At 45.2% G+C, this 14,441-nt stretch overlaps 1 protein-coding gene across 1 annotated transcript; it reads left to right on the forward strand.

Annotated features, from left to right (window-relative positions):
• The first annotated feature begins 545 nt into the window (after positions 1-545).
• On the forward strand, positions 546-1,777 carry LOC140691698 (oocyte-expressed protein homolog). The gene is made up of 3 exons (XM_072955554.1): positions 546-736; positions 931-1,110; positions 1,468-1,777. The coding sequence occupies exons 1-3, from the start codon at positions 556-558 to the stop codon at positions 1,614-1,616; spliced, it is 510 nt and encodes a 169-aa protein (XP_072811655.1). The 5' UTR covers positions 546-555; the 3' UTR covers positions 1,617-1,777.
• The last annotated feature ends 12,664 nt before the right edge of the window (positions 1,778-14,441 follow it).

The following is a 14,441-nucleotide window of genomic DNA, read 5'->3' on the forward strand; positions in this document are numbered from 1 at the left end:
CTACACTGGCTCTTTTTCTAGAATGACCAACTATGGCGTTTATATTTGAAATCACGACACACCTGTTTGAATGCTTCTGAATTGCTAACCAACCAGAGAATCAGAGGACAGATCACAGACTGCAGAAGAGCCAGGATGTAGACTCCACGGGCCTGCCCTCGGCCTGACCCACCTGCCGACCTCGCAGAAACCATCACCTGGGCACTGACCTTGACTGCCGCCCACTCAGGTCCCCAATTCCAACTACGCAGGCCATCAGCCACGTGCTGTGTTGGGAGCCTTGGGACTAAGTGTCACCTGACCAGAGGGGACGACCACGGAGAGCCTCTGAGAGCCACCGGGGCTCAGATGAAAGCCAGCTCACGGTGGAAGAGGAAACCCACGTGCCCCACATCAGCCGGGAAGCTGGTGTCCCGGAAGGGGCGGGGCGTTTCCCAGCAACAGGGCGCGGGGGCACCGGAAGGGGCGGGGCCCCAGGAGCATAAAGGCCGGCTCGCCCCTCCCCAAGTCCCGTGAGAGTGGCTCACACCGGGCTCCTCCGGCGCTGACCCGGGCATGGGCGACCCCGGAGGGGCTGCGCAGGCGCAGGAGGGAGAACGGACGGCGCCCGCCCAGGGCGACGGGCTGTTGATGTTGCCGCCGCGGGTTCTCGTCCGGCCGTGGTGGTTCCCCGTGGAGGACCTGGAAGACCCGCTGGTGTTTTACTTGGAGGCGTGGCTGGCCGACCAGGTCTTCGGTGAGCAGACCGGGCGCGCAGGAGGTCTGGCCGCCCCCAGCCCGAGGGAGGCCGGCAGAGCAGCCTTCTGCCTCTGGCGCCCAGGTTCTTGGGCCACGTTTGCCCCGTGGTGCCCGCTCCCGGCCCTCCGCTTCCCTGCTAGCCCCTCCGCCCTTCGACCATGCCACAGCCAGGGGTGTCTCTCTCCTTGTCAGGCCCGGAGCTAGACATCCTTCCAAGGATACAGTGGATGAGCCAGGCCCTGCTTTCCGTGAACACGGTGCGATCCGGGGACTCCGTTGAAATCAGCGTCTTCGGAAGGCCCCGTGTACAGCTTCACGTGAAGAGCGCGATCCTGAGCCTGGCGCAGAGGCACAAGGAACGTCGTGCTGCGGGTGAGGGTCTCCAAGTTTGCATGTCGGGGGAGCCCCTGGGGGAATCCCCTGCGCTTACCTGCCCGCCTTCGAGCCTCTCAGCTTCCCTAAACATTTCGCCATTTCCTAACTCCAGTGTGCTGCATGCAGTCCCTGGGCATCCCTGTGAGAGGGGCCAAGTAAGATCTTGGGAAAGTAGGCTGAGATGTGATGCATTCTGGCCCATCACTGCCCACACCAGCCTCAGCTTGGTTACGGCACTATTTCCAGCTCCGAGGTTCAAAGCTTCCGCCCTGAGAAATGATGTTGACGGCACCCCCTGTCCCCCAACCCCCGTGAAGGAGTAGTTTGAAACAGCGAGCGTTTTTCCTTACCCAGCTGAGAAGATGGAACATTTTAAGGAGTTCTTGAAGGCACGTGCTGCAGATCCCCAGCCCTCTTGGCGCCCCGCTGCGGAAGTATTGTCAGGAGCTTGTGAGAACAGCCGTGCTTCTACCGCTGTAGTTGAAAAGGGCAAGTCTCCTTAACTGTCTGATTTTTCTTTCCTGTATTTTGATGAAGAGTTGTTTGATTATTTTGATGCAAACATGAGTTTGTTGTGCGATTCTAATAAATCAGTAAATTTCCTTTTTGTCCAATGGCATAAAGATCTTGGCTCACTCAAAATGAAACACATTTTTCAAAGATTGCTTCTGTTCATTCATATCTCGATGTGACAGGTGCGTAAAAGGCGGGATAGTGGCGGGTTTATTCTTTTTTTCCTTTGTTTCCACCGTTTTGAAACTACTAAGCTTTTTATGATTGTATGGTCATTGAGGCCCTCAAGCAAACGGCGGGGAGGCAGGATCAGTCTTTTTTTTTTTCTTTGCATCATTTGTTCTCAAACTTTAAAGTGTGTCAGAATCATCTTGAATTTGCTTAAACACAATATCCAAATCCCCTTCTCCACTGATTCTCATTCAGTGTGTCGGGCCCATGAATTAGCTTTTCCCACAAGCTCACAGGTGATGCCAACACTTCTGGCCAGAGGCGCTCCCTATTAAGCTGGTGGTCAGGTCTCAGGAGTAGCAACAGGTGTGCCTGTCTTGCCTTCTTGCGGAGCCTCCCGCACGCACGTGGGAGGGCATTCCATCAGGCTAGCCAAGGCTGCGGGCATTCATCTTCCTGGCTGGTGTTGGGATTTACCAGAAAGAGCTAGGTTCCTGGGCAGCCTGTTCACTGGAATGTGTCCTGATGCCCAGCAGGCTGTCCCCCTGCCCCTTTGAGGTGTCCTGCATGGGCCAGATGGGTTTTTTCCCCCCATTTCTTATTACAGTGTTGCAACCAGTCTGTGCAAAACTGCCCCCACACCTTGCTGCTTCCACTTTCAGGAAGCAGAATTGTGGGAGGGAACTTTGCAAGACTCCTGTGGCTTTAGATACACAGCTGGCGTTGATTTAAATCATGCAGGGTGTTCACATCTTAGTGGTAATGGCTTCTAGGCATTTGTAATTATTTTAAACACACACAGGTACAACTCTTTGATTTCAAAGGATATTGATTGTTTTTCCTCTTATCTTCACATTTCTGTAAAACGCTTTGTTACGTTTTTATTCATTCCTATCATTCCTTCTTTCAACTCTGAAGATAAGGAGTTCTTTATCTACATAAGCTCTTGTAACAAACAATGGTCCATTGTAATGAAGTTTCCCCTCCTTGGCTTCTTACATGGTTCTCATATGAAAAGTTTTTACTGTATGTAGTTAAACCAATGATGGTTTCTGTGTGATTTTCCCTTCATCCCCACCATCTTTATTTAAGCTTAGGAGCTCTTTTTCTCCCTGTGAAAAAATTTGATAACCATTTGCAGCTTTTATCTGTGTTTTTTTTTTTTTTCTGGCAATACTATTGTACATTTTTGACTGTTCAACACTTTGGGAAAAAGGGTTATGCTTAAAACTTATTCCAATTTTCAAAAATTACCCAAAACCAAGTTATTAAATGTTTTTTTTTTTTTTACTCTTTCTGTCTTTAAACACAATAACATGGTGAAGTCATAAATCCCAGAACCTCAGAATATGACTGTATCAGGAGAGGGTCTTTAAAGAAGTAATTAAGATAAAATGAAGTCAGGTGGATGGGCCCTTATCCAGTATGGCTTTTTTTTTTTTAAATAAAAGGAAATATGGACACAGGGATGTGCATGCACAGAGGAAAGACCATGAGAGGACACAGGGAGAAGGTGGCCAGCTGTAAGGTGTGGAGAGGGGCCTCAAACAAACTGAACCTGCTGACATCTTGCTCTTGGGCCTCTAGACTCTAGATCTTTCAGAAAATAAATATGTGTTGTTTAAGCCACTCAGTTTGGAGCTTTGTCACAGCAGCCCTGGAAAGCTAATACAACATTTAATTTTTGTTTCGTTTCTCTGTGTTCACTTTCATCAGTGTGCCAAAACTCTATCTTTATGGACTTTTCAGCCTTTTAATGTCTGAACAGGGTAGTGATTGTGTCATTCTAACTTTCAGAATTTGGGGGAACATTAGCTATGGATTTACTGCATCACACACCAGGCCCTGTGCCAAGCACCTAAAGAGGATGCACGGAGCGTAAGCAACTTGCTGAAGCCACAGAGCCAGGACATGGGGATGCGGTGAGGTTTGAATCAAAACGTTGCCTGCAGGATCTGACCTCTACACCGTACTTTCCCACGTGCTTTGATTTTTATGCACAGCTGCATTCGTGCTCCTTTTCATTGTTTTTATTTTTTAAGAGGAATTAGAATACACTTCATTTGTGAATTATCTATAGTATTTGCTATCCTATGAGGGGCAAGACAATTTGTTTTCCCTAACAAGTTGCCAAAATAGAAATATCTACTAGTACCACACTCAAAATAAGAATACCATTCTTGATTTTTCTGACCGTAAACATACTTACATTCTGTATTTTTGAAGGGTAAGTGCATATACAATGTATTAAATTACTCAAAAAATCTCACTACCCACACGTTCTCTTCACATAGCTTTCCACTACTCTAAATACTATTGTATAACTGTAGTAAATATTTTACTGATGCATACGTAGTATTCTATTCATACAGAAGACATGCACATCCAAAGTGTAAAAAGTTTCCTTAAACCCTGCAAAGGGAACGCATCCATTTAGCAGCACCCAGAGAAGAATGGCCATGAGCAGCACTCCAGAAGCCCCCTTTGGCGTCCTCCCCAGAATAACTACTTTTCTGACTTAAATATAAAGAGAATCATTGTGAGACTTATCCAGGTTGCAAGCAATTCTAGTTCCGTTGTATGAATAAACCATTATTTAGTTGTCCATTTTGCTGATGTACATTTTGGTGGTTTGCCATTTGGACCTACAATGAACATTTTTGCACATGACTTTGGTGCATACATACATGCATTTCTATTGAGTATGTATCTAGACTGGATTTGCTGGGTTAGAGGGTGGACATCAAATCCCATTGCCAAGGTGACTGAACCGATTTGCAATCCTTTCCGCAGTGTATGAGACTTCCAATGGCTGTCCATCTTTGTCAGTGGTCAATGTTTATTTTACAGACTAAGGATTAGTGCTATTGCACTGTAGTTTTCAAAACATGCAGTCACCCCTTGGTTACATAATATAGAATTCTGAGTGTGCATTTCCTTCTTTAGTAAATCTGCAAGTTGTGCCACCATGACCACAAATCAATTTTTGAATATTTCCATCACTTCATTAAGCTCCCTTGTGCCCGTTAGCCGTCAGCCATCTCTACTGTCTCCAGCCCCAGGCAATCAGTCTGCTTTCAGTCCCCACAAAGTTGTCTTTTCTGAACATCTAATATGAGTAGGATCATATACAGTGTCATCTTTTGCATCTGGCTTCTTTATCTAGTTGGAATACCTCTGCTGTTTGATTGGAGGATTTAGCCCTTTCTAGTTTAATGTAATTATCAGTATGATTGGATTTCTGTCTACAATTTTGGTTTCATCCCTACCAGGTCTTTTTCCTTTTCCTTCTTTGTTTTTTGTGTTGGATAAATCTTTATATATCATTTTGATTACTTAGTTAAAAGTTTTTTTTTCCTTAGGGTTGCCTTAGGGATGATAAAAATCTGAACTCATTACATGCTATTTCTGATTAATGGGAAGGAGGGAAGGAGGAAAGAGAAGCATTTGAATAAATGGAAACACTAGGTTTTTGGATAGCAGAGTCCAGTGTTGAATTGATGTGGTCAGTTCTTCCCAGAACTCAATGTAATTCCAGTTATGATCACAACCACTTTTACAGGCCGAGAATGTTTCTTAAAGTCTAATTATACAGATGCTCCAGAAGGACTCAAGAAGGCTGTAAATAAGATTTTTCCAGGATTTCTAGTGAAGAATTATAAGATCAATAGTGCAAATATTTATTAACTAGGCTGAAATACAACAGCCTGTCATGTGTGCTCCACAGCGGGACTCTCAGGCTTTCCCAGAGAATCCATAAGTCACTGAAATTGTATCCTGTGATACCTTTATGTGCCTATTCAAAGACACTGTCCACACTAAATTATTTGCTGCTAAACTGCTTCCCCTGCCCCCAAAGTGTTCAAGCAAGAGTCACTGTTCTCACACTGTCTGTGGTTTTCTGTCTCCCGTGCTTACACTTCCTCATGGCTAGGTCTGTGTAATATATTTTTGGCAAAAATACTAGATGCATCATATTGTGTGTTTCTCGGCGCGTCGCATCAGGAGGCACATGGTTGGCTTTTTGTCCCACTCAGTGATACTGTAAAAGGTCCTGTTTTGATGAAAGGGTGGAGTTGAGAAATTTTGGTGACGGAAGTAGTGCCAACGTGGCTTAATTAAAATGGAGCAGCAGGAAGACCTTGGACAGGCCATCATGTGTGCTCTGTAGCTGAACTTGAAAAGTTTTCCATGGATTCTAGCAGCAATGAAACTTTGTTTTTGACGACTCTAGTCAGTCTATTCCAAAGCTGTTTATCCTGACCTCTTTACTAGCCTTAATCATTTTACCCGCAAAAATGTACAAACAAGAGTTGCTGTGTCTAGACTTGTGTGGTGGTTGTATTTTTAACTTAATTGAAGTATATAAGCAAGTTTATACTGTACAGCACAGGGTACAATATTCAATATCTTGTAGTAACATGATGAAAAATAATATGAAAATGAATATATGTTCCTGTATGATTATAGCATTGTGCTCTACACCAGAAATGGACACATTGTCAACTAACTGTACTTCCATAAAAATATATATAAAAATTTGAAGTATAGTAGATTTACAGTCTTCTATTAGTTTCAGGTGTATGACATAGCGATTTAATATTTTTAAAGATTAGACCCCATTTACAGTTATTAAAATGATGGCTATATCTTCCTGTGCTGTGTAATAGATTCTTGTTTCTTGTCTATATTATATGTAGTGGTTCGTACCTCTTAGACTCCTGCCCCACCTGGCCTCTCCCCACCTCTTTCTCCCAATGGTGAACACCAGTTTGCTATGTCTGTGGGTCTGTTTCTGTTTTGCTAGATATATTCATTTATTTTTTAGACTCTATATATGTTACAACAGTATTTGTCTTTGACTTATTTCACTTAACATAATAGGTCCATCCACGTTGTTGCTAATGGCACGATTTCTTATAAGCAGGTGATGTTCCTTGTGGTATATGTACCTGCCGTATCCCTATCCACTTACCTGTCAGTGGACACTCAGGATGCTTCCATATCTTCACTATTATAAATAGCGCTGCTCTGAGCATTCAGGTGCATGAACCTTTTTGAATTAGGAGAGTTCTGTCATTTTTGCCTCTGTTCCTTAATAATATCGTCTGATGGCCTTTGGCCTCAGTTTCCAAGCAGAGTCTTCCTATGTAATTCATCTTCTTTTAATAGGTAAAATACACTTCTTTGTGTATACATAATACACACGTAATTTAAAGAATATAATGAGCACTGGAGCATACCTTTGTAGAATAAAACCAATATTTTGAGAAGCCATATGTATACACACATTTTCCTTCAATCAGTGTCTTATGCATTTTAATAAATGGCTTCATTGGGAAATCACACGACCAAAACTGTCAACTGCCCAGTGAGAACAGGCCAGTCCTCTAAGATATTAAAATATTCTCTAAAGCTACATAGTGGGCTAGACAGGAAAAAATGACCCACATGGAGGTGATACAGATTGGTACTACCAAGTTTGGGTGAGTCTAGCAAAAAGAGCTTTCCTGCCCTGCAGTGGAAAAATAAATTGGTATGGTATCTTGCAGGGCAGTTTGGCAATACAACTTTTAACGGGGCTCACTCTGTAACCCAGCAGTTCCACATCTAGGAAGCTCTCCTAGGGAAATATTCCAACATTGACACAATGATGCCAGTAGAATTTCAGGGCAACTGTGTGTAATCGAGTAATTTTGGAAACAAACCAAGCAAGCAATAGTGAAGGAAGGGGCTAAATCAATCTGTCCCCATCCTGAGGAATATCAAGCTGCTAGAAGGAAAAAAAAAGTCAATGCAAAAATTCAAAACTACATGTGAACCTGTTTATGGTGAATTTCTGTAAGACAGGTTGTTTGAGAGGGCAGATTAAGGAGGCCTGGGGACGTTGATCTGGGTGAAGACTCAGCATTAGTTTGGTACTGTTTATGCCCTCCTTGGTGAGGAAACTGAGTTTTTAAAAAAAATCAATACTTTCTAGGCATAGGGAAATTTATACAGCAGTTTAGAACACCGAAATTCTTGTATTTAAAGTTCAACCTCCCTTCTTTTCTTGAGTCCCTCCAACCAAGGGTATGTACTATATATCCTACCATTTTCTTTCATAAACTGGTTTCAGTCATGTCCATGTGGGTGTATATATAGGCTATTTTTGTCCAAGTTTCAGAATAGTCAGAGACTCTTAAATATTCCATTGGCTCACTACATACTACACAGTAAATTTTCTTATAAAGGAGAGAATAGGACATTCTAGTCAAATGGGTACTATTTAGGTGGGGTAAAACAAAACAAAACAAAACAAAACAAAACAACAATGCTGAGTCTTAATTCGACTCGGCTGCAGCCTCAACTGAAACGTTGGGTCGCACTGATTTTGAGTCTTAAGTGTTTAAGTTTCACTCGCCTTAGGTTTTTCTTTGCCTCTTCTAAAAGTAAGCTAATAACTTGTTAAATTCAGCTCTGCAGCTTTGTTTCCCTATTATATACAAAAGGCTCTTTTAAATTTGGAGAGATCATTAGGGGACACACCATTCCCTGCTCTTTCTTTATACTTAAGTTTTGGTGAATTTTTAAAATGAAAGATTTCTTAACACAATTAATTTATGCTTTTTTTGTTTTTTTAAATCCTAGCACCCAGCTGTTCACAATTCACTTCCCTCTTCTAGCGAGGGTGCCAGGACAGGGAGTCAAACTAATTATCTCTACAACGGCAACCATCATATAACATGCGAGTGTACACCTTACATTCACACAATGTTAATTTTCAAATACATTTCAAATTTTAAGAAGTGACAAGTTGGGCTCCCCAGCTGCTGCTGTTACTAAGGAAGTGTCACCAGCTCTGCTTTGGTCTCGCTCCCTTCAAATCTCATTGAGGGTCGAGAGACCCTAAGACTATTGGAAGATGACAGCAGGGCTGCCCTGGCCTTTTTGGTTCCCATCCTCCCCACCCCGCCATCAGTTGCCTGAGCTGGGAATTGTGGGGTTTGTAGCGCCAAGAAATGCCCAAACTTGAGGCCTGGGTTCAGAGCAAGTTTTCACTTCCCAGGTCACCCTGAGTGGCAACATGACAGGCTTGGAAAGGTTTCCTGGAGAAGACAGGGCCAGGAGGCCTCTGACCTTCCAAAGCTAGGTGCTTGCCCTTAAATGGCACGAGGGGAGCCCCTGCCAGAGGCCAGAGATCCCCAAGCTCTCAGCCGCCTCTGGGTGCGAATCAGCCTTGAGCAGATGTGCCTCTCCCTCCTCCTCTCCCTGCCGATGAAACGCCCTTAGGGAAATTGGACTCTTTAATATAATTCTCTGGATTCATGTCTGCAAACATTTTAACAGTGAGTGGTGGGGAGAGGGGACCAACAACATCCCGCACCATTTTTTCTTCTTCTTAGCTTTTGTGGCAGAAGCAGGACCTTGGAGAATAGGGGTCCAGGCAGAATCTTTAGCTTTGACCTTGCCTGGCCCTCTTGTTTCTGGGCACAAGGTGCCTTAAAAACCTGCTAGCCGGGCCCCGATTGGTAGCGTTGGGGAGGCTCTGTGTAGCTGCTTCATGTGCTGCTCCAGGGGACCTGTGTGTCTCCGCCTCACAGGCTGCCCCACTGGACCACTACTTCAAGGGCTTCCTGGTACAACAGCTGCTTAAAACCTTGGCTCCACAGAGGAGCAGCAGTCACCACGGTGGTCTGCTGTCATTTGAGACAAAAGCAAAACAAAATGAACATCAAGCATTAACAAAAATATACACCCCAAACTCCCTGGCAATTTCATCATCCTGGGCAACTGTATTCTCTGCAAATGTCCCTCTTTGTTGGATTTTTTTGTTGGGCTTTTCCCTTTATTAAAATATCTCCCCAGAGGGGAGAGGGTACAGCTCCGTGGTAGAGCACGTGCTTAGCATGCATCAGGTTTGGGGTTCAATCCCAAATACCTCTGTTAATTTTGTTTTTAATTAAAAAATTTTTTTAATTTGATTATGTCTATACAGAAAGGAATCTGTACAGCTCCAAAATTAGGTGGCAAAAAAATGCTTAGAAATATAGCAATCAACATTACTTTGGAATAATGCCATCTGTGGCTATAACCTGGTGAGACAGCATCCTCCCCAAGGTTTGCCTTGAGTCGCCAGTTCTGCTGAACTGTGTGGCTAGATAAATTACCAATTTTCCCCTTTGCCCAGCCCGTTTCTAAATACTTTTCTTAACAGGACATTAAAAAAAAATTTGGAGTGCTTCTGCAAACAGTCTTAAAACTCTGAGTATACTTCATTTTATCTGTAAAGAACAAGCCAGACGTGAGAGGAAGAGATCGTGCGCCATCTGGTGGCTAACTTTGGGATTAGCTCTCAGAGTTAGAAATTGATCCAATTTGGAAATGTGATTCTCTTATAAATAACAGGGTGGGGGAAAGTCAATCATACAAAAGGGCATGGGGGCAAACCATCATAGTCAAAGTCTCTGTCAGGGCTCTTGAGATTCTTGTCTTCAAAAAGATTGATAACAAGAAACCAGTTGTCTTTCTATGGCAAAGCAAGACCCATGGAAATTTAAAGAATGGGATGTTTATAATGGTAAGTGATGTGAGCAATCCTGCACAGGTCTTTGGAAAGAGGCCGGTCAGGGGTGGCAGAGGGACCTGCCAAGTCCAGAGAGGGCAGCTGTGAGTATGTGACCATGGATCTGGAGTGTGGCATGCAAGCCTGGGGTCCTTCCAGAGCCCAGCAGGATGCCAGGGTGGGCAGAGGGAGGGTGGTGGAAGGTGCTGATCCCTCCCCAGTTACCAGAAAGATGAAAGAGAATATGGCTGCATCCCTGAGCTGACAGCACTATATACAGGACTGTATCAGTATAGGTCTACACCCCTAACTTCAGACGCCAGTGCACAGGGCTGTCACAGGTCAGGCCTGCATCCCTGACCTCTGGGACTTTTGCATAGGATTTTACCAGGATAGAGTTGCATCAGTGATCTCAGATCCCTGTGCACATTACTGTCCCAGGATAGGGCTGCATTCTTGACCTTTGCTCTGTGCAAAAAACTGTCCCCAAATAGCAATGCATCCCTGATCTCCTCGCCCCTTGCACAGGCTGTCCCAGGACAGGGCAGCACACCTGACCTCGGAGGTCCGTGCACAAGACTCTCTGAGAACAGGACTGAATCCCTGACTTGGGAGCCCTGTGGACAGGACTGCACCTGGGTAGGTCTGCACCCCTGACTTCAGAGCATTGCATAGAGGACTTCAGCATGACAGGTTTGCCCCCCTGAACTTAGAGTGCTGTGCATAGGGATGTTCCAGGACAGGGCTCTGTCAGTGACCTCAGAGCCCTGTGTACAGGACTGGTGCACAACAGGGCTGCATCCCTAATCTGGGGGCTGTATGCACAGCATTGTCCCAGAATGAGGCTGCAAAGTTGACCATGGGGTCCTGTTCACAGTCCTGTACCAGAAAAGGGCTGCACCCCTGACCTCGTAGCCCTGTGCACAGGGCTGTAACCAAATAGGGCTTCATCCCAGAGCTCGGGGTCCTGTGCACTGTACGGCTCCAGGAGAGTGCTGCATCCCTGACTTCTCAGTGCTGGGACTCAGGCAGGCATCAGTGGGAGACTCTGCTCCACATCTCTTTTTTCCTACTTCACAGAGCCCAGACTCCTGCCTCTGCTGGAACATCTTTTCCAGGGACCTCCCCACTTCCACCACCACCCTTCAAAAAAACCCCAAAACTCTGGCTTACTCGGTCAGGATTCTGCCCCAGCCTAGGGCTCCGTGTCTCTGGGAGAGCTGGTTCCACTCTGCACGTCAGGTCTTGGCTCTCAGCCCAGAAGCACAAGTGATCCCCCATCCTGATGGCCCTCTCTAGAGACTCCCAGAATTCATAAAGAAAAAAGAAATTTATTTTAAAAAAAGAGATGAAGAAATTTTGACCAAGTGGCCAACATTGTGATGGAGCAGTCGAGGATTTTGAGGACGAATTAGCGGTTCTTTGGCCCTTTCCTTTTGAGTAAACGAATCAGAGGAAACATCTTCCTAGCCCCGGTTTACCCTTCCCCCTGCCCCACCCCTGGCAAATGCCTACGATTAACTTAAAACAAACTTGATCTCTGAGCCTGTGTGTAGAAGGAAATGGTTCCAGGGGCAAGAGGTGTGTGTGCCCCAGAGTTTCCCGGAAGGTGCGGGCAGGTTTGCTGGGGCCGAAGCCAGGCTGCAGGGACCTGTGCTCGCCCTGTGTCCCCCCCGCATGGGCTCTGAGCCTTGACCTGCAGGGACCGAGTCTCTTAGTTGGACCAGATGAGGTATGATCTGGGGTCTCCAGGCCAAGGCCCCTCCTGGGCACAGTTTTTCCAGCTTTGAGCTGAAGATGCCTTCTCGGGGCTGCATCCAGAGGAAGTAGGTTACCAGATCCCTGCATGGAGCCGCTCGAGTAACCATGGCCTGATTTCTGCTTTTTATGATTATTATTGAGTTATAATCAGTACACAATGTTGCATCAATTTCTGGTGCACAGCACAATTTTGCAGTCATACATGAATACACATATATTTGTTTTCATACTCTTTTTCACCATGAGCTACTTACAGGATCTTGAATATATTTCCCTGTGCTCTACAGCCTAAACTTGTTTCTCTATTCTATATTTACCTGTCAGTATCTACCAATCTTGAACCCCCAGTCTGTCCCTTCCCACCCCCTTCCCCCTGGCAACCACAGGTTTGTATTCTATGTCTATGAGTCTGTTTCTGTTTTTTAATTAATTAATTAATTTATTTATTTAGATTCCACATATGAGCGATCTCATATGGTATTTTTCTTTCTCTTTCTGGCTTACTTCACTTAGAATGACATTCTCCAGGAACATCCATGTTGCTGCAAATGGCTTTATGATCTGTTTAGCAGTGCCAATTCTAAGTGTTAATATTTTGCAATCATGATCAGAAACGTGACATTTATGAAGGGACTTCAATACTTTGTGATGGAACTAAGCCCTTATTGTATCTTTCTGTTTGTTTTTCTTCTCTTCTTTTTTTTTGTTTGTTTGCTTTTTTCCCCACTAGGCATCTTTCATTTTTCTTTTTTATTTTCACAACTTTTTAAAATGTGGAGATGAGATGACAGTACCCAGGAAACTTATCAGTACGGAACTGAATGTTTCAATTAATCCATCCGATCTGAACACTGGCAACTGTAGCCTGGGGTGAAAGGGGGTTGCTGAGAAGCAGGTTTTGGTCCTTCTGTTCCTTAGTCAAGTGTTTGCAAATTAGTGTTGCTATCCCCAGGCCATCTTACAGCTGAGTATACTTGGCGCCAGCTCACTTCAAAAGTGGGAGGATAACACATGTGCCCCTTTCTCTCCCTTAGAACTTTAGCATGGAGGAGGTTTAAAAGAAAGTCTAAGTCATTATTATATGCAATTTCTGTTTCTGTTACTGAGTTCTGCTCACTGCATGACAGGCCAGTAAATTGGGAAATAAGGTGTTGGGGCAAGGAATAGCAACTTTATTTGAAAAGCCTGCCGACTAAGATAAAAGCTGACTAATGTCCTGGAGAATCATCTTTCCCATGTCAGAATTCAGGCTCCTTTCTACTAAAAAGGGGAGGGAGTGTGTTTGGTTGTTGCAAACTTCTTGGTGTCAGAGTTCTTTGTTTTTGGATTGTTTTGTTTCTTGGAGCTGTCCACGTGGGTCAGGTCATGGTGCCCCTGTAAAACCCCTAACAAAATAAAGGTCATTTTCTGTTCTGCAACTTGTTATCTTTATAGGAGTGCAAAAGTGTTAATATCCTAAGGTCAGAGAGTTGAGAACAGGCTCTCCTGTGTATTTCAGGCTAAAGGCAACATTGTTTTACACAAGGTGCAGAGCTGGCAAGACTGAGCCTATAAAATGGCACAGCATTAAGATAAAAGGAACAGATCTAATATGGAGTCAGGTTTTTTCTTTTCTACTACAGTGCCTCTTGGTGAGAGCTAAGAGGATGTTTCCTGGCAGTCCTCCTCTGCCCCAGGCTGGGGTTTGGCAGGAGCCCTGCCAGGTTCACTGTGACTGTGGACCTGATCTCCCGCAGAGAAAGTAACAATTATTGGGGTTTAAATTACCTGTCAAACTCTCTTCAATTGTCCGTAAACTACAGCACAGGTGGGGGAGGAGGGGGACGTCTAACTTGCCCATTAATGGTCAGTCTCCCCAGATGCAAGGGCCAGCGGTGTGGCAGGGTCCAAGGTGGCCTGGCCAGCTCAGCTGCCGGCTATGTTCTCTTGGGCTCCTAACTTAGACACTTTCAAAGTTCCCATCCATCTTCTCTCTGCCCTGTCATGAAAAAACATGGTCCCTGCACCCAACTCAGTGGAGCCAAGGCCAGGCATACAACCCACCACCTGCTGTCCATCACCGGGCTTGGCTCTGGCTACCCATCCCACAGGTCCACATGCCCAGTGCCTCTGCCCTCGGGGTGCAGATCACCGTCTGCTCCGTCACCCATCAAATGCCCACAGGCCATCGGCGTGCAGCGCTGAACCGCCCTGGCCCGCTGGCTCAGATGTGGCCCAGGCGCTGGGGTGGGGCTCCCTGGTGGGAACTGGAACTTTCCCAGCCTGTTGGCAGTGCCCAGAAGCCTTGGACAGACACACCAGGCCGGATCAGCATCTGGTGTTTGTCGCCATGGTGACC

This window comes from Vicugna pacos, chromosome 36 (genome assembly GCF_048564905.1).
Source record: "Vicugna pacos chromosome 36, VicPac4, whole genome shotgun sequence".
In the NCBI taxonomy this organism is placed as follows: domain Eukaryota; kingdom Metazoa; phylum Chordata; class Mammalia; order Artiodactyla; family Camelidae; genus Vicugna; species Vicugna pacos.

Excerpts from the sequence above, each read along its gene's own strand:
- LOC140691698 (XM_072955554.1), top strand. The coding sequence starts at position 556 with ATGGGCGACCCCGGAGGGGCTGCGCAGGCGCAGGAGGGAGAACGGACG. Across the intron at positions 737-930 it reads GCTGGCCGACCAGGTCTTCG|GCCCGGAGCTAGACATCCTT; the intron begins GTGAGCAGACCG and ends TCTCCTTGTCAG. Across the intron at positions 1,111-1,467 it reads CAAGGAACGTCGTGCTGCGG|CTGAGAAGATGGAACATTTT; the intron begins GTGAGGGTCTCC and ends TTCCTTACCCAG.